The 20976-nt window shown below is 44.5% G+C and overlaps 1 protein-coding gene across 1 annotated transcript in view; it reads left to right on the top strand.

Annotated features, from left to right (window-relative positions):
* zfhx4 (zinc finger homeobox 4) overlaps positions 1-20976 on the top strand; it is a 76688-nt gene that overhangs the window by 35347 nt on the left and 20365 nt on the right. Inside the window, 1 exon segment of the mRNA XM_063912656.1 lies at positions 3838-4072. Within this exon segment, the coding sequence (XP_063768726.1) occupies positions 3838-4072 (235 nt within the window).

Consider the following 20976-nt stretch of genomic DNA (forward strand, 5'->3'; position numbering starts at 1 on the left):
CTAATTTGTCATTTGTTTTATGGAGGAAAACACAACCTCACCGCTTTCCAAATATTTTTGTTGTGTTACTGGTGCACACGCACAATCACAGGCAAAGACAAAGAGACACACTTGAGAGGTAAAATCAAAAAAAGGTAGAGTTGAAATTATTGATGCATGAAAACCAGGCACACACAGATACATTAATAAGGAAATAAGCATTGAAATTGAACCAACCCCCGGAACACACACACACACACACACACACACACACACACTTTCCCATCCAGGCACAGAGAGATAAAAGAAGTTGTGAGAAGATGTCGTTGCCTTGGCTTATTAAGGATTCCGTTAATGAGGCAGCTTTGTCACCACAGATACAGCAAATGAATATGAGACGGCAGAGCTGCTTTCCTCCCCCCAAACCCAGGGAGCGAGCGGAGGGGAGGTGTGTGTGTGTCTTTCTGTTTGTGTGTGTGTGAGAAAGGTGTTTTGTAAACATCTCATTCTGCATAATGAATGCAGTCCTCTGTCATTCTCACCCTCACACAAACACACACATTGCAGCAGAAAACCACTGCACAAGGGAGCTTCCTTTACCTGTCAGATTGACTCTCCTCCCCTCTCTTCATACAAGTGTGTGTGTGTGTGTGTGTGTGTGTGTGTGTGTGTGTGTGTGTGTGTGTGTGTGTGTGTGTGTGTGTGTGTGTGTGTGTGTGTGTGTGTGTGTGTGTGTGTGTGTGTGTGTGTGTGTGTGTGTGTGTGTGTGTGTGTGTGTGTGTGTGTGTGTGTGTGTGTGTGTGTGTGTGTGTGTGTGTGTGTGTGTGTGTGTGTGTCATATACACAGCTCACAATGTTGTGTTTTTGACAGGTAAACAGGAAGTCCCGAGTGTCATCATTTGCATTCTGTGTGTGTATGGGGGTGTGCACGCCCACCTCCTCCCCCATCGGGAGGTGTCTGTGCCTGTTTAGGTTCACCCGGGGAATGCTGTTTAGCTGATTTTGATTGGCCCAGAGGGAGTGTTAGCTTATTTGGTTGTTTGCCAAACACTAATTCCCAACAATTAACCACCATGCACTCTGGAGAGGTGCCATATTGACAGGGATGGGCCTTTTGCTGTTCCACACGCACAACACGCATAGACGGACAATTATATGACACAAAATGCATGTACAGCACACACACACACACAAATCAGCCGCGGCATAAATTACATACACATTTCAAGCAGACACACACAGGCGCAAACCCAGGAGCAGGAACAGTGTGTTTGTGTGTTTGAATATGCATTACACAGCCCACGCCTGGCAGGAGTCAAAGTGCTCCTTTAAAAGTTCATAAATCATGGATGTTCTGGCCTGTGATCACCAGACCGCCTGCATTACAGGCCTGCAGAGTGCCAGAGAGCGACAGACAGCCCTCTAGTTTAGGTCTTAAACAAACCCTCTGGAATGTGCTGATGGGGAGAGAATTAATATTAGGCCTAAACCTATCTGGCAGCCCGGTTCAACCCCAAGTATATCATCCAGCTACTCTCCGCCGACGCAGCCTCAAAACAAATATATACGTTTGGACATACGAGGCATTTTAGGCAACTTCTGTTTTATATGAAACTTTTAATGTGGATCCAGTGCAACTACCTTAATGAGCATGTATCCAGCTACCTCCTGAAAAGACTCTCAACATCCTCGCTTTCTCCCCTGCTAACAGAATGACCATGTCTCATCGCATATTTCCAATGAACTTTCCTCCTGTGGCAGTCGTTAATATAATGCTGAAGGTTGTCACTGGAGGAAAGCAAAGCCTTGTTTGATTACTAGCTTTTTCATTCGATTCTAAGTAGCCCCCCATTTCGAGCCAAGTGGTCATGTAATAAAAGTATATTGCAGCGAAGTCCAGACACGATTGAATCGAGAAAGAACAAATATCACGCAGCAGTGAAGCGTCTGTGTTTTTATAGAAGTAATGATTGATGAGAGGGGGGTGGTGGTCATTATGAAGGGTCGGAATAAGATGATTGGTCCGCATTTTGAACAGGGGCAGCAACTTTATTTTAGGAAATGCACTGTTTCGTAGCACAGAGCCATGATCGGCAACATTTTCCAAAGTATATATTTAAAAGAAAAGATATGAACTCAATCCTTGTTGTGCATCCATGTTTAATATATATATACATGTGTGTGGTTTGCACAGAAAAGGCTCAGTAAGCCCAGTTCTGCTGTGAGGGAGGGAGGGAGGGTAAAAAAAAAAGAAAAGAGGCTAAGAAAGAAGGAGAGAGAAGGAGCAAGGGAGGCCTCCTTTCACAGAGAAACAAAGATAGCTGTAATTAATGGCCCTGAGCTCTGGACTAGGGGAGCTTTCTTCTGACAACTCCGACTTAATTAAAACTTAAGACTTCTGAAAGGGCCTCTGACTGCGAGGGGACGTCCCACCGTCTCGTGAGAAAAACCTCGTAAGATTTCCTACAAAAGAAAGAAAGAGAGAGAGAAAAGATGTGTTAGCGGCTGTAGCTATGTTGCTAATCCCTGTTTGTCAAAGGAGGAAGGGGGGGGGGGGGTTAGAACTCACACACCTGCAGCTAACTGTGCCCCCTCCCCTCCTCCCACAACACACACCTCCCACACACACATTTTTGAGTCTCTTTTCCTGCTCCATATAAAATGAGGCAACATGAGAAAGTATCAACTTCTTATGTGCTTCAAAAATGAAACATCTTCTTGCTAGAGGGACAGAGTTAGCACACACACACACACACACACACACACACACACACACACACACACACACACACACACACACACACACACACACACACACACACACACACACACACACACACACACACACACACACACACACACTCTCACACTCCATTATGTGTATTAATTCATGCATAGAAGCCTGCACCTGTTTCTCACATGGCTGTATGAATAAATCTTAACAAAGCAGAAACTAACCATCATGAGCCACCTCTGTGTCTCTTTGCCTTGCTCTCTTTCCTCCCCCCTCCCTCCACAGAGGATCAGATAATAAAAGCTTGGCCTGGTCTTTTGTTTTTGTGCATTGTTCATTAGCCCGGCAGCAACAACAGAGGCACACTTGATATGCTTGGCTTGACTGGGTGTATGGGAGTAGGGCAAGGTGGGATGGGGGCTGTGTGTGTGTGTGTGTGTGAGTGCGTGCGTGTGTGTGTTTGTGCACATGCACACGTCGAGGTAGGGGGTAGCTTTGCATGGCTGCAATGCCATTAAAGAGGCAACTGGAAATTAAGGGCTTGCAACTGACAGCACACGTTGAATGAGAAACCCCTGCAGCTGCCTACAATGAGCAGAGCCGGACAATGTGCATGCTAAAGACAAAAACAGTGTTCTGAACTCAACCCCTCGTCTGACTTCCTGTGCGCTGGTAATCTTTATGTCACCTAAAACATGTCCAGTTCATTTAGGTGTAGTGTGTGAACAGAAAATCCAAACCCCTTTTGTTACTGTGATAATAATAAGGCTTTCCAGAGGATTTATTGCTCTAGATGAGTTGGTTGATAAGTAGTTGGTAGCTTATTTCTAGCATTGCCTACTAAACTGTTTAAATAAACAGCAGAACATTATATACGACCAAAGATTTATATCCTGAACTGCAAAAACAATACAATTATTGGCCTATCAATCTACCCGTTCCCTGTGTTCATGTTTTGACAACAGGTTTTTCTGGCTTTTTTTGCTTTGGGAATTTTGCAACCAAACTTTTAAAAGAGGAAACAAATGTAGCTGCGAGAACAATATCTCCCTTGAATTTTACCACAGGACGCAGTTAAACATGAACTCTCTCACATCTGCACCCTCCTGTCTTGTGTTCCACAGCACTTGCAGAAGCAGGACAGCGCGTACAGCCTGGAGTCGTGTGTCTACTACTGCACGCTGTGTGACTACTCCACCAAGGCCCGCCTCAACCTGGTGCAGCACGCCCGCTCGGCTCGCCACCAGCAGAACGAAGGGCTGAGGAAACTGCAGCTGCACCAGCAGGGCCTGGGAGGGGACGAGGATGGACTGAGCTTCCACGAGCTGTTCCACGTCAAGGAGAGCCCCTCCAGCCAAGGTCAGTGCTTCTTAACCTGCTCCGTCTGCTTAGGATGTAGATTCTTTAGATTTCTGAGGTTACTTTTCTGATAGTTTTCGCATCAACTTCCTTCTTTCTGACACACACCCTGACGTTTTTCTTGTGTTTTAAAGTCGGGGTCCGTTTTCTTGGTTTGAAGTCAGATCAATCTTTCTTTACTCTTTTTTTCTCTTTTTTTTCTGCACCACTCCCTCTTTATTCTGTCAAACCTCCCTCCCTCACTGCCTCCCTCCTTTGGCCTTCATATCCAGATCACGTCTCTCGATACAGACCCGTCCATTCCTCCTAATCTCTCCAAAATGAGCATACTGTTCCTATTAGGCTGCCGCGCTTATATGTGCAACACACACACACACACACTCTCACACACACACACACACACACACACACACACACACACACACACACACACACACACACACACACACACACACACACACACACACACACACACACACAAATACACACACTGTCCTGTGCACAGGGACATCCCAGGCAGGCAAGCAGTCAGCTTATGAAATTTCACCTTGGGAGTATCTCATAGTGAAAAGGCCTGTACACACATACGTTACTCACACACACACACACACACACACACACACACACACACACACACACACACACACACACACACACACACACGTATGCTACAGCTACACAGTCTCTCCCTGGAGTGAGCTTTCATTTCCTTTCTCATGACCAAAGCAATTTGGCTTTCATTTAAGACTCTCCGTCCTGCCAGCAGCTAATAAGTGTAACAGAACTGTAAAACATTCAGAGAGACAAAAAAAAAAAAAGATTAATCGTTTTTCTTTGAGTGGGGGTTGGATGGTTGGTGAGGGGTTGCAGGGTGTAAGGGGAGGGGGCTCTGCTGTAATTTAAACCAGAAGACCAAGAGTCAGGGTCCATTATTTAGTCATCCCTATGTTAATGCTGCCGGGAGAAAATGAGCGCTTAACTTGTTTTTGCTTTGCTTGACCTGAAGGAGCGGGTGGGATGGGGTTTTAAAGGGGGGTAACACGTTTTGAATAGCATTCCAGAATAGCATTAGTCCATACATCCATCTGTGTGTGTGTGTGTGTGTGTATGTATGTGTGCTCCCCAAAGTGTTCTGTTTATACTGTACATGTACTCCCAAAACAGATGGGGGCCCAGCGCTTAGAAACACATGTGAATCCCAACGCACACACATACACACACACATACACACACACACACACACACACACACGAACAGAAGAAGAGCTCCCAATCCTGAAATGGAGACTGTAGCCGGCGTACGTTTGGTTTTAATTACACATGGATCAAAGTTTCGGTGAGACTTGGGGTGCAGCAGAAAAGCATGCTTAGATAAATCATTACCGTGCAGTTTACATACCCCCCCCCCCCCCAACCACCACCACCACTACCTCCTCTCGCTTTCTCCTGCTCTCCTTTTGCATCCCCCTTTCTCTCCTTCTTTGTCCTGGTTATTCCATCTCCCTCTCTTTGCTGCTCCTGTCCGGCTTTTATTTAAATAAAGAACACAAGCCCAGCTCCAAGCCTTTTTTTCTTTCTACCTCTCAAACCCGTGAGCACAACCAGGTTTTAGACCTGTCATAAGCAATATTCGCCTGCTTCACCTATTTCAAATGTTCCACTCTTAAAACACACCATATTTGTTGCTCGGGCCCCCGTTTTATACCTTGGCTTTGATGCCACATGGTGAATTTCCATGAGGAAGCTAGTGCAAAGCTTAAGCGGACGCTGGCAGGTCCAAAATGCTAAGCCACTTTTTTTGGATGCCCTCCTTTTGCCCACTCTATATAATTTTTAGAACAACAGTATTCTTTCACAGGGTACGCTGTAAATGTTTCAAAAGTATTTCCTTGTAGACCATACACATTTGGCAGGTGTAGGCGGAGGGAGGGGTAAGAGTGTTTCAGCCAGAGATCAAACACTGAGAGTTAATGTAATAAATCGGGCTCACATTCATGTTCAAAAGTTCTGTCAGATTTTTGTATATTTTTAGCTGGGTTTTTTTTCCTTAGATGAACCCTTTGAGCTTTCTGCAAACAGTACCTCCTATAGTAGGTTATGTTCTGTAGAAGAAAGGATACGTTATAGCAGCGTTGGGCTCCTAAAATGATAGATGATGTGAATATTCTCACCGATGGAAAAGGCTCTATAGTAGGCAACAATTCCAGCCAGTGTTTGGTTTAAGGACCCTCAATTTGTGTGTACGTGCATGTGTATGCATGCTGTTAGTTTTCTGGGGCTGCAACTCCTGACTCGAGCACTTTCTGTTCATTAGAGACTGGTATGAAAAAGATTAATTTAAGTGCTGACCGGTATCTTTCTCTTAAAGCCTGGGACCTGGCACTGAGCCAGATAATTATAGGCCCATTTGGGAATAAGAGTTCTAATGCTCTGGACTTTATGTACATGTGAATGGCTTTCATTAAACAATTTTGATGCTGATTTTATGGCCTAATTAAGGATACAGGACTGCAGAGGCGCAGCGTAAGGGTATAGGTGTTTTGAACAAAGACAGGAGTGTACAGTGAACATTTCTGCCGGACTGCATTGTGTGCGTGTCAATACATGTGTTGGCCGGCGCATGTTTATTTGAGAACCTTTCCGTCTTTGTTATCTTTTGAGTCTGTAATTCCCCAAACCTGGGCCCAGACATCTCATCCTTTACACTAGGTAAACAGCATTGTGTGTGTGTGTGTGTGTGTGTGTGTGTGTGTGTGTGTGTGTGTGTGTGTGTGTGTGTGTGTGTGTGTGTGTGTGTGTGTGTGTGTGTGTGTGTGTGTGTGTGTGTGTGTGTGTGTGTGTGTGTGTGTGTGTGTGTGTGTGTGTGTGTGTGTGTGTGTGTGTGTGTGTGTGTGTGTGTGTGTGTGTGTGTGTGTGTGTGTGTGTGTACTGTTACATGTGCAAACAGTAACTCTCCTCACTGCACAGCGAAAACTTTTTACCCTGGTCTTTTAGCCGTGTTCTCCGGGGACAATGAACCCACTGTGCCCGCATTGCTGAGATAAATCGTTTGTCTGTGTGTACAATTAGAAGTGTTAAAGAAAATTGAGTTTATAAAAAATGCCAGTTTGCATCAGAAGCATAAATGAATTGCCTCTCAACATGGAGGACTTGGAAGCCATTTTGCTTTGAGGGTCTTCCAACAGTTGTTAGAGATATTAGATTTTTTTGTGCCCTGTTTTTCTCTGTAATGAAGTTATGCCCTGAATAGAGCTGTTGAGTAAAATTCAAGCAGAAAAAGAAAAATATGACAGATCGCGAGTCATGGGTATTCCATCATCGATTTTATAATCTGAACAATTTGTTTAGCTGTATTTTTGGGGACATTAACAGTCTCTGAAGTTAAGTTGTTTTCTCCCTCTGACTGTTGCTGCCTCGGTCTCAATCATCTGACCATTTGTTCAGCCATAAAGAACTGTGTGTGTGTGTGTATTAGTGTATCTTTGCCCATTAGCCTTGTGTTCCATCATGTGTAAAGCTCCTCATAAGCCAGACCGAGCAGAAACACCGAGTCCTCTGCATACTGTACTTTCTGTCATTTTCCCCCCTTAGTTCGCTCTGTCCCTTACAAAAAGAAAAAGGGAGATGGGATCTTATGGAGGTAATTATTTCTGAGAGCCCGGTCTGTCAACCATCCCTCCACCCCACCACCACCACCACCACCCACAAGCCTCCATCCCTCCAACCCTAACCCCCCTCCCAGCGCCACCACCCAACATGCATTAAAGAGGGAGGGAGAGGACCCTCTTTGTCTAAGTCCCCCTTTTAAACAAAAGACCTCTTCTGACTTAAAGAGACCGACAACACTTTTACCATGTGTGCGTGTGCGAGTGTGTGCATGTGTGTGTATCCAGAGCCTTTTGTTTTCTCTGAGTGATAAGGCTCTGGGTCATTTTTGGTCCTATTTAAATTAGTGTAGCTGTGCTAACCATTTAGAAAGCAGCTGTAGGCTAAAGACGGAGCTAATGGACACTTATTATCCTTATATGTGCCTGTGCTTCCAGCAGGAAGTGATGGAGCATGGGCTGAGAGAAAAAGTGCCATCTTGTCTGTTTCCGAGTGCGCTGACATTCCTTGTTCCCGAAATGTAACGCACACAAAACTGAGCAAACGCACCCAAAACGATCATTCAATTTCCAATGTGGGAAAGGGCTCTGCTGTAAGAACATTATGATGTGATGACACCGAGGCATATTTTGAGGTATTAAGTTTTCCCTCCTCCCTCACTTTCACTCCTTCATCTTGTACTTTTTTTTCCTCTGGGTAGTGGGGGTGGTTTCTCCATTCCAGCGGTTGTCTTCCTCTTTTTTTTTTTTTAAAAGAAGGTCTCTCCTCAGACAGAAGTCTATTTCCAGGGTTTGTCTCAGTAATTTGTGGCCATTACATAAACATTCACGGATGGCCGGAGGAGTGAGAGAAAGGATGCAACACACACACACCCAGATCTAGCTAACCGCTGGAGTTAGCGCAGCGGTGGCCATTTTCTTTTTCAAGTCCGAATGCAGTAGGTAGAAGCCGCGGACTGACTCATTAAAGGACATTTTGTCCATTTTTAGTTACTGTTTGTGCTTGCGCTGCAAATGCCATCTTTTAAAGCCTGCATCCTTTAGATATCTGTGTTTTGATTAGAAGTTTAATAGGTTAGGGCAGCCAATTATATCGCATATTGATTTGCTTACAAAAAGCTGATTGCCTACAGTTAATAAATTATACGTGACCTTTTCTCTCTCATTTACTGCGAAACAGAAAGTTACTTACATAAAAGGTAAAGTCCACAGATCTCAGTCAGGCGGGATCCATTCCTCGCGTCATAAAACCTTGGAATGTTATTTTATGTGCCCAACATGAATAAAAAGCACTTTCTGGGGAGATCTATTCTGATTGAGTGATGTGATGTTACCCAGGAGGATTTCTGTGAACTCTGCCGTTTTTTATTGCTGTACAATTAGCTGGAGACAATACACAGCATTTTAAATCATTTGTCAAATCAAAATAAGACACATTCATATATGTATATTATTATATTTTCGGCAAGTAGCAATTTACCCCAAATTTCCCAAAACCATATTCTCTATGGCTGAGGGAGTAAAAGATGTGGTCATTTTTTGAATAATTCCATCCAAGCAAATTATAATTACTCTGCGGTCTGTGTGTGCACATAGGGAAAAAAGGGCAGCAGGCTGACTTGTGCCTCAGAAAAATGAGCCTCGTTCACCATAAACTATTTTTGAAATGGTGTGTCGGGGCGGTATGGGCTCAGGCCGATTGTTTTTCTTTGAGTTGAGCAGCTCTTTGGTGGAGGGGTATTACCCAAGCTAAATTGTTCCCTCATGTTTTCCGCCAAGGTTCTGTGCCCACCACACTGACAGTTATAATTTGCAGAAATTGCACTGATTATCTGAATTAGCATACCTGACCAATGCCACATTAGTCTTATTTACAATACAAAGCCATGGGGCTATGAGGACGCATACTAAATATGACTTAACCCTTTGAAGAGGGGACTGGCGTCACAGGGCCAGGAGTCTTTCACGTCAGGGATATCACAAAGAGCTTAGGGCCCCGCTCCATATGGAGCTGAAAGGTCCTGGAAAAGGAAGTGGTGAATGTAAAGTCCAAGGACCATATTGAGGGGTTATTGCATGTTTTCCCTTACTCTCATTCTCTTTCTGACCTTTCTATTTCAATATTTTTTTCACCTCTCAGCTCTGGTTCCCATCTTTCCTTTCTTTTTTCCTGCCTTCATCTTTCCTCCCCCTCCCTTTTCACCCCTGCTCTTCTTTATTTTCGTCTCCCTCACCTCCATTCTTTTCGCTCCCCGATCCCCTCATACACCCTCTGTCCATTGACTCTTAACCACAGATGGACAAAACAATGGGCCATGTCACACAGCATTAAGACAAACAATCTGCTGATGGGAGGAGGGTTGTGTGGAGCCGGAGCCGTGGTAACCAGGCAATGCGCTCGCTGGGTCCAAGCAGCCACTAATCTCATAGCGCGATGATACTATTCACAGATGGACATTTAAAGCAGACTATATGCACACACAAAGAGGAGAGCAGGACCTTTACTTCAGGAGCCAGTATTGTCAGGTAGAATTTCTGCCATTCCTTGTAGCCGCAACAATTTATTTCCTTCTATTGCTCCCTTATCCTCACTCTCCTCTCTGTTTTCTTTACCTCATCCATCAGTGGGAGGTATGGAATTGATAGCAGCTATTGATTACCTATAGCAAAGGCTAATCATCGCTAACCGGAGGAAGCTTTGCAGCTATAGCAGCTGTCAGTGGCTTGTCGTATGTGTGTGCCTGTCTATATGACCCTCCAGCGGTTCTGTAGCAATAGCTTTTCCTCTCCCATGTTTACTTACAGAGCACTAATGGCCTTTAAAGCAAGACAGCAAAAAAAAGATGCCAGACTTTGATTCTCCTTTTTAGAATAAGGGAAATAATATGTAATGTGTGGCCTCAGAAACACTGAGAGGCTGGCAAGCCTCACCTCCCCACCTATGCGAATAAGACCCATCTCCCTGCCTTTCTTCATCTCCCTAATAGGAAATTTGAGCACACTGTGTGAGATTAAAGCAGAGAATCAATGCCTTGTGAGCAATAATTTCCAGACAAATCTCTTTCATCTTTTTCTCTCCCTTTTTTTCTCCCCTCGTTCCCGCTCTTCCACCTCCTAATGCTAACAGGGGGTCTCATGTCATGACATCCCTTTCGCTTTTATCAAGTCCTAATAACACTCTGAGAACAGAGAGAGAAAGAGGAATGTGACAGAAAGAGGAAAAAAGGGTGCTGGGGGAAAAGAACAAGCAATGGATGGACTGATAAAAATCCATTGAATGAGCCTTGCTCCTGATCTGTGCTTTGATGTGGATGTCTTTGTGCAAATTAGACAAATATGCCCGCTGCTTTAGTCATCTCCGAGCTCTTTGCAAGATGCCATCTTCCTTTGCTATTTTAAGAATGGTAGAAAAAAGGAAATGACTGGCAAGTAAATTTAGGGGCATAAAACATACATTTTACACATTTTCAGTGACTCAATAGAGCAATATGGTTCCATAAAGTAGCCTTTACAAGAGTATCAAATAACATAAAAACAAAGGAGACGTAAGGTATGCAGAAAGACTTGGGTTTCTGCTTGGTTGGGCCCTCAAGGTGCTTTACTTATGATGGCACACAGGGCTAATGGGCAAGGACACACACACACACACACACACACACACACACACACACACACATACACCTTGATCAGGCCTTTGTTTCAAAAGCAGGTTAATGGAGAGTGAGGAAGAGGAGCGTTGCAATTTTCTGCTCTTTAGGCGCCGGAGAATTCTCTCCAGTGTAAGAGAGACCAGACTCTCAGCGTAATAGGCATTTTACACCCTCATCACCTCTCACACACACACACACACACACACACACACACACACACACACACACACACACACACACACACACACACACACACACATACACTCACATACACTCACCAGAAACGTGTGGGAGTGTAATAGGCATTCTATGGTGTGTATTGCCGGTCCCCAGAGTGCCAGTAAGTGTTAGACATGCATAGAGTCGGCAATGAGACAATCAGCATGCTGAAATTGAAACCTTGTCTGGAGTCACACAGGAGGGGAGGAAGAGGAGGAGAGGGGGGTGAGGAGAGGAGCAAAGAGTCGATTAAATAAAAAAAAAGAGCAGAGGAAAGGCGATGGGTGCACAGATGGCAGGAGAGAAGACGATGAGTAAGAGGAGAGGAGAGGAAATAGGAACTGATGTTTGTTTAATTGCCTCATAAGTGATGACACAGATAATTATGTCGAAAAAAGAGATGCTCCTCTAAGGCAACACCGATGAACAGCTGGATCTGTTTGTGTGCGTGTGTCGCCCTGTCTCTCCCTATAACCCCATAGACTGTTGTCCCCTCCAGCCACATCAAGTATAGGACACCATTAAAGCAGTACGGTTTGTGTCATATCAAATCCTTCAGTTTAATTAACAGAAACGCACACACAAACACACACTCGTCATTTGGAATCATTTTAATTACTCTCTATCTCCCTGATTATTAATATCTCCGCTTCATATACCTGGGGATATGAAGATGAGTTCACCTATATTTCCTGCGCTGTGTGTTTGCAGGCGTGTGTGTCCATGTGTGTGTAAGTGATGCTCCCTTGACTTCATATCTAATTGTCTTTTTTAATGACAATATTCCACTCTGTGCAGGCTGTATGTAATGAGTCAGGGTGTGTCAAAGTGCAGGCCGGAGCTGTCTGCTTGAGTTAAGCTCTTCCCGTCTACTGTAGAAGCCTCCAGCGTACACACACACACACACATGTGGAGCACACACTCAAAGAGACAGTATCAATGTGGGAGTTCCTGTATCTGACACGAGATTAAGAGGGCCAAGTGGAGGAACGTCGAAGAACTGCCCTGTTGCATTTTCAAGAAGGAAAAACGGGCCATCCTGTCACACACACACACACACACACACACACCCACCAACACACACGCGCAAGCATCCTGTGCTGTAAGTGAGCAGTAGCCTCCCTTGCATTATTCACAGTGGCCGAGTGATCGAAGCTTGGTTCAATAGCACTAAAGCGGCGCACGCTGGAGAGATTTGTCTTACAAAACCTTGACACACACACTGGCGCACATATGCTCTCACACACATTGATTTTTGGTGGTGGGAATCTCCCAGGCTTTGGACGAAAGGCAGGGACGTGAAAGGGGCTTCCCCAGTCAGAGTAAGCCCCTGACAAACACACACACAATGCGGACAGCCAACTGCTGTATGCATTTCTTTAATTCTCTCAAAATGATAGATGTTGATGATGAGATCCAGCGATAGCATGAATAAGATAAAGATGGGAGATGAAGGATGTGCCTCTCAGATCTGATGGGGTTTCATTTACAGTAAGATGAGCGGGTGGTAAAATAAAAAGCAAGAAAAAAAAGTCTGATCATATTTCTTTTTGCTGACTCTACTGTTTTACATTTTACCATCACGGGGCTTTTTGCAAGCGGGGCAAAAAAAAGAAATCAAGCATTGCCTGATATGTCATATCTGTCTGTGTGTGTGTGTGTGTGTGTGTGTGTGTGTGTGTGTGTGTGTGTGTGTGTGTGTGTGTGTGTCTTTTTTACAAAGGCGTGTTCAATTTGAAGCCTTCACTTGATTTGAATGGCAATTTCTTTTTTTCCAGCGCATCAGTCTTCAGTTTTCCTATTTTCTTCAGCGGGGAATGGGCAGCGCACACCACCCCCTCCGGCGTTTTTGACATATTAACATGTATCGACAAGCCCGCATTCGCATGCCTGTAAACACTGACGCACACACACTCACACCTCTGTCCCCTGAAGACATGTGATCAACCAGACCCAATCCCTTGTAATCATCTGGAACCCCTCGCACACACACACACATATAGTTCCCATTCAATCCTGGGAAATGGTTTGGGGCAGGGGGCTGAAGCGGTGGGCTTCTTTCCCTTAGCCCCAGTGTCTTAAGCTGCCATTGATTAAATGTTAACTGATATACTCGGCCCTGGCAATCTTGTTAGAGCCGGAGCAGGCAGGCAGCTAGACAGACAGTTTAGGACCTGCGCCCTCCTGATCAATAGCACAGATAAAGATTTCATCCATCAATGAGCTCCCAAAACAAAAGGTATCTGATACCTGATTAGGCCCGTGGGGAAAAATACACACACAGCTTTGAGCATGAACACAGACATTGCCACATGGGTTGAAGCACATAGACAAACATAAACACTTGGATCTCAAATAAAGGCAGCGGGATAAAATAAATCTGCACGTAAGCTTAGACAAGCATACATTTCACACACATTCCTTTCACTCACTTATTTTGTCCAGAATAATACCTCCACCAACCCCATCTGAAGACAATCAGTTCCACACCTAATGGTGTAATTACAACACGTACACACAAGCACACACACACATATGCACAGTCAAGTTTGCAGATAAGGCAGCCCTGACTTTTCCCGGATGAAGGTTAATTATGCTGTGTTACTTCAGTTAGGGTGTGTGTGTAGTTGTTTGTGCGTGTGTGCGTGTCTGTGTTTCCTAGAATGCAGGTGCATTTATATCGTCAGAACATGCCAAAGGCACCGCAAAACGGCTGAATCAATGTCTGGGCGACCACCACTGTTAAACTGTATGAATGCCGTTCCTCTATCTTCCCCGACTAACGCCACGCGGCAGTTTGAACATACCAGCCTAGCCGCAATTAAGACTTAATTATAAATCAATAAAAGGAGTCATTTGAATATTGATTTTTCCTTTTTCAACAAATTGTTAACATATTCAGCACCCTGTCTTCACTTTTTTGTTACAACTTTAAGGACAATCAATACTTCCTTTTACAGCCATCGGAGAAGTGCTTTGGCATAATTGGAGCAAAAACACAACGGGATATCTTCATGGGGTTCGATACCCAGAGACCATCGGGGTAGAAAATGTCACAGCCCCTTCAAATCTGATGGCTATTCAAACACAGTTAATGACGCGTTGTGCTCGTCACAGAGTGATCTCACATTGGTTGACATTTGTTGTCACAATGCCAAAATGCATTTCCATAATTTTCACGGCTGACATTTTCTTCGATATGACACAGAATCTGAACACACTTCAAAAAGTGATATCACTGCAACCCGGTAACCTGCGTTTCATTTGATTAAATGATATCTTTGCTGTTTTATTTTCCCGCTCAACTGTTTTGAGGGGCTGTGAGATTTTCAAGTGGCGTGTCAGGGGCCAGGAGTCTAATGCATGGAAACATGGAGCTTTCTGTTTTCTGACGGCTAGCAGAGATAAGGTAGAGATATGGCTCTAGCACTGGCTCAAATCTAAAACAGATCCCGCTTGGGGGGTTGGGGGAGTTAAGAAAGTGAAGGAAAAGGAGGAAGGGAGGGGTGGAGGTAGCAAGAAAAGGGAATATTGTCAATCCTCTAAGTGTCTGGCGGTGTCTCTCTTTCTTTCCCTCTTTCTCTCACTCTTTCTCTCCCCCCTCTCCCTTGGTAATCTGATTTATTCGAAGCATATGTGTGCTGCTCTGTCTTTGTCTGCTTCTATTAGGGCCAGTGGGGGCCCATATGACATTGTTTAGCCAGTAATGAAATGGACATTTTTTGCATGTTTTTGAGAAAGTCAGAGGAAAGCCAACACTCCTTATTTGTAAGCGTCTGTGAATACCTTCTCTTGGGCAGTTGCCCCAGGTCTGCGTATTTGTGAGTGTGTGTGTGTGTGTGTGTGTGTGTGATTGTGTGTGTGGACATATGTGCCCGTGTATTACAGCTTCCATGTGCTCCTTTTGGAGATGATTCCGAGCAACCTAATGAATATTTGGGCTTGAAGATATTTTTTCTTTTTCTTCCGTGACTCTATTCTTCTTATGTTGAAGCGTCCTGCCTCCTGCCTAACCTCAACACATAATAAGGCCCTGATGATGCACACATTTTTTGTTTTGCACACTCTTCCGTGGCAAAAGACATGTTACATGGACTTATTGTCAGCATATGAAATGTGCTAATGGCAGCCATGCTCCGGTCTCCCCCCATCAAAAAGGAATGTAGTCATAGAAAGGCGTCTCAGATGAATAGAATAAAAGGAAACCTGATATTATTTTTGTTATAATGTACACCAACATGTTATGATTTATATATTGAACTAAGCATGCATCAATATTTCTCAAATGATCCTAAATGTGTTATTCTTCTTATTTTTACAGCATGAATCGATGCAGGCTACACAGCCACAAACAAAGCAACTTTTAATGCCCATATAACTGTATTTTTATCTGTCCTTTTTATCTTCTAAAGACTTTTCTTTGATTCTAACCAGGATTACAGTCCTGTTTTTTTAGTGGCTCTTAGAGCAGATGTTTTTTTTATGCAGCTAAAAACGGGACAGTAGCCCAATAGGATAAAGATCTGTTCAAGCATTATCCATTCGGCCACTGCCCGTCACAGGCCTATTTTAAGCATAGACAAAAACACACACACACAGCCATTCTCTTAAACCACGGCAGCCATTTTATTAGATTCCCTGATTCCCTGCCTGGTATTAGTTCTCGGAAAATAAATAAACCTTGACTACATGACAAGGACCAGTCTGGTCAATTGGAAACTATATCTGTCCTGCTGGTATCTTTGTTTACCAGTGGAGCGATGGATGCACAGATAGAGGGAGGAACGGATAGCTATATGGATGGGTAGCTGTGTGAAAAGATATAAAAATAGATGGACAGATGGATAGATGTCTGGATAGATAAATTGATGGATAGATAGACGGGTGAATGTGGCAGGCAGATCTCGTTGGACTGATAGAGTTGAGCAGGTATGCCGAGAAACAGCTGCTTTCTTCATTAGGTTCATCTATCGATCTCGGACCCTCGGTGTGTGTGTGTGTGTGTGTGTGTTTTTGAGGGAGAGAGAGGGGAAAGACAGCAGCCTCTGTAGATAAGTGCTGGTAATAGAACAGAATGAATTCTTATCACAGAGATGGGAAGGCCATTAACCCTCAGCTTCTACTTCTCTCTCTCTGTCTCCGTCTCTGTCTGATTCCCCCTCCGTCCTCCGGTCTGGACCTGACAGGGTCACGTTTGCGAGCGTGTGTGATATTTCCACTATGTGTGCGACTCTGGGAGTGTGTGTGTGTGTGTGTGTGTGTGTGTGTGTGTGTGTGTGTGTGTGGCGGCTGCCGCTGTGCAGACTGCCCCATCGGCCAGATGTTTATAATCAGGGGCTGGATAAATATTGGACCGAGGAATCATAAAAGAGCAGCGAAAACAGAAAACAGAGAAAGGGATGTGGGGGAGATGAAACAGAGGAGAGGAATCTTCTTTTCAAATTATTCCTAAATCCCTCAGTAAGCTTGCCGTGCCGCCTCCTCAATTCACCTACTCAGCCTAAGGTGATTCAAACAGCCGAAATGCAATATGGCGTGTGTGTGTGTGTGTGTGTGTGTGTGTGTGTGTGTGTGTGTGTGTGTGTGTGTGTGTGTGTGTGTGTGTGTGTGTGTGTGTGTGTGTGTGTGTGTGTGTGTGTGTGTGTGTGTGTGTGCAGGTGTACAGTAGGTGTGCTAGCCCATTGTATAAGGCCAGGTGTTTTTCCCCCCACCACTGAACCTTTTGAAGCCCATATTTCTGTCCTGTGAAAACCTTTTGTATTTGCTATTAAAGAATCATTAACATCACTCTACCCCCTCTCCCCCCCCCTCCCCCCAGTGCTCACAGTGCTGAAAATGAAACCCCTCTTAACACGAAACAACAGTTTCTGTCTGCGCAGCAAGCAAGACACGCAAGCCTTTAATCTCGGCCATGTTTATTCATATGATTTTCTTTTCTTATTTCTTCTCCTGTTTTTTTTCAAAGGAGTAATAGGTGTTTTGTTAGTCGCCTGCAAGACAGCGGAGCGGGCAATTTGAGCGAAAGAAAATACAATGAGGTGTCTCAGGAAGTCGTAATTGACAACAGCAAAGCAAATTTGGAGCTGCTGATACAAGCGTTTTTTTTTTACTCAAAAGTCATTTTTTCAGCTCCTTCTGTCAGTTCAACTTATTGACATTCACACCGGGAGCGTATTAAATGTGACAATCCCATTGTCTGGCTTTCACAGTCGACCTGAAACAATAGATTTTTTTTTGCTGGTTTAATAAGTTCTCATGTGTTTTAAGCAATAAGTGGGAGGGAGGGTGTGGGTGGATCGGAGTGTGTGTATGGAAACACGTGTGTTTGCTTGTGCTGGTGTGTGTGTGTGTTTACATGTTAGCATGTGGGCTGTGGACCTCTGTGCGTAAAATACGTTGAGCGCTGTGTGGGAGTAAATGTGTGCAGAGGGTTTCGTGTGTAGGTGTGTGTGAGCGAGTGCAGGTGTGTGTGTCGGTTATTCCCAGGCCCTGTGCAGGAGCTGTAGGCCCTCTCCGCTGGGTTGATGTTTAGTATTTTAGACATGCTACATTAACAACATCTGGTTAAGATCTAAATGCTTGTTAAACGCGCTGAAATTCGGGGGGGAAAGGTACAGGGAGAGCGAGGGGAGCGGGGGGGATAAAGAGGGAGAGTAGGGTAAATAAAGATTTGAGGGTGAGAGAACGGGAGGGAGGGAGATCAGTAAGTCTGTAAGGTTATTACCCTGGCAGTATTACCACTGGCCCTTGACTGTGTGTGTGTGTGTGTGTGTGTGTGTGTGTGTGTGTGTGTGTGTGTGTGTGTGTGTGTGTGTGTGTGTGTGTGTGTGTGTGTGTGTGTGTGTGTGTGTGTGTGTGTGTGTGGGATGGTGTAATGTTTCAAAGCTTTCCCCTTTAAAACCTAGAGGCCAAACTAGAGCCACGCGCGGCGCAGGAATGTGACATCACAGGGCCCCTATTCCTCTGCACACACACACACACACACACACACACACGTGGTCTCACAGGGGACATGACCAGAGTTGTAGGAAGGAATCAGCATCAACATCAACGCTAAGTGGTGGAGACATGGCAGTCATGGGTGTTACGCAAAAAACATTAATGCTGCCTTACACATACACCGGACACATATTCTTTCATATTATTTTCAGACGTTTAGCACAACAGCAGTCCTAAGTCTTTACCAGTGGTGGATAGTACCAAAGTACATTTACTCAAGTACAATTTAGAGGTACTTTTAAAATGTAGTGTTGCTACGTCTCCCACCACTGGTCCTTGCAGCTTCTTAGTCTTATAGCATTTATCATATATTCCTCCTCATGATATTTTCTCTGGCAGCAATTACCCTTTATCTTGATGCTTTCATATGATTTAAGATAAACAATAATGTAAAAAGAAGAATTTATTTTTACTCCCTTTAATGAGCACCATCCTAGCCCTAAGGAAGCAAATTAGAGGCAGCTCGGCCCCCGGCTAATGAATTCAGCCGTTTTTGGAGCCTCTGTGTCCAGTTCCTCCGCGTGGCACTGCTCTACGGTTGTGTGCCGTACGACTGAGTCCTCCACCGGGCACATAATGACCCGGCATGGCGGTTATGGGCCCTTAGGGGAAGACGGGAAGGGGAGCGAGTGGTCTCAGAGCAGGTCATTATACAGCTAGAGGGCACACACACACACACACACACTGACACGTTCAATACATCCTCCATTGCCTCCATCTCCCATATGTCTATTCTTTCCCTCCAAACATCTCTTTCTATATATCTTCCTTTCCTTCTGTCCCAAACGGTTTCTGACTGATGTTTTCGACTAGATTGTTCTACTAAAATCTGCAATAATTCAGAACATATTGTTTCCTGAGAACATCATGTTCTGTTGATTTCTTTTATTGGACGAAGAGGAGGGTTCTTTTATCCAGGGGCCTAATTGCTTACACTGGCTTCCAATTAATAGTTAAAAAACTTAAGGCAGACTGATTTGGCTTGCGTCCCTGATCAAGACTCACTTAATTACTCTTCCTCTCTTAACGGTTAAATATAGGCCGGTGTTGGTTGCAGGGTAATCGGACCCAGGGTCTGTGGTTAACTCGAGCTCACCGGCCGGCTTTAATGTTCCGACCGATCCACATCAAAGAGAGTCCCACCAGGCTGCCAAAATCACACACCCTCCACAGCCTGACCCACTCCCTGTGAGTGTGTGTGCATGTGTGTGTGCATGTGTATGTGTGTGTGCACAGCGCAGTGGAAGGTGACTGCGAAGGTTTTGCTCTGCGCGTCCTCTGGTAGCGATTAAGTTGATGGTTAAGAGTCCCTGCCGCAGAGCCCTCTCCTCTGTCTCTCTGTTTCTCTCGCACACACACACTTGCACATGACAACTCACATGCAAACACATGCAGTGACTGTCTCACTCACTTGATCAATGGCGCACATCCACATAAACACACACACACACACTCGTACGCGCACGCACACACACACTTGTGCTGTGTGTGACTGCCAGGGTCAGTCAGAGGGCAGACGCTGCACTGATGTATCGGGAGAACTCGTCTGGGAATGTCCTCAGTGTGGAAACACATTTCCCCGTATGCACGCACGCACGCACGCACACACACACACACACACACACACACACACACACACACACACACACACACACACACACACACACACCATAGATCTAACCGACTACAAGGGGAAAGGAGTGAAATAAAAAAACACTGATGAGGCCCAGATGATCACCCCTCCTTTCCTCTCTTTTTCTCTTTCTTCACCCACTCTTCACCCTCATTCCTCCCTCTGTTCCCCTCTCTCTGTTCATTGTCTCTTCTCTCTTATGTCCTATCTAGCTACAGGTAGACTGCCCCCTAGAGGTTAGTTCAGATGGTGGACGTCATGATCATCTACCTTCTTTCCCACCCTCGTATCCTCTGCTCCTTGTTGTCATTTAGAGAAAAATAGTTGATTTGCCTTAAAATTCTAGTATAAAATATGCAGTCATCTCTTGCTAACAGAAATTTCAACCTGTATAAAAAAAGGTTTCATTATAATTACATAAACTGATTACTCTGAGTATGTTGTTGAGAATGAGCTCATGATAAAGCCACAGGAGTTATGAGAAACACAGTATTTATGGTATGAATTAAAAGCTACAGTTCATTTTTATAGTGGTATTATTATAAAAAATGATGATAACAATTTACACGTTGTTTGTAAAAGCAGGTAGCTTTAAACCGAGTGATGGTGTTTCTCATTTTTACAAACATGCAGTGCCGGACAGAGAGATAAAAATATGTGTTTTGTTTCTTCTGCGTTTGGAGTTTTTTGTGGACATTGTCCTGACCTTGCAGTATATATGAGATCTTCGAGAGTTTATTTTTTGTCTTTGAATTTCTGTTTGTCCCCCCCCCCCCCCCCTTTCCTCCCCTTTTCTTCT

This window comes from Eleginops maclovinus, chromosome 21 (assembly GCF_036324505.1).
Source record: "Eleginops maclovinus isolate JMC-PN-2008 ecotype Puerto Natales chromosome 21, JC_Emac_rtc_rv5, whole genome shotgun sequence".
In the NCBI taxonomy this organism is placed as follows: domain Eukaryota; kingdom Metazoa; phylum Chordata; class Actinopteri; order Perciformes; family Eleginopidae; genus Eleginops; species Eleginops maclovinus.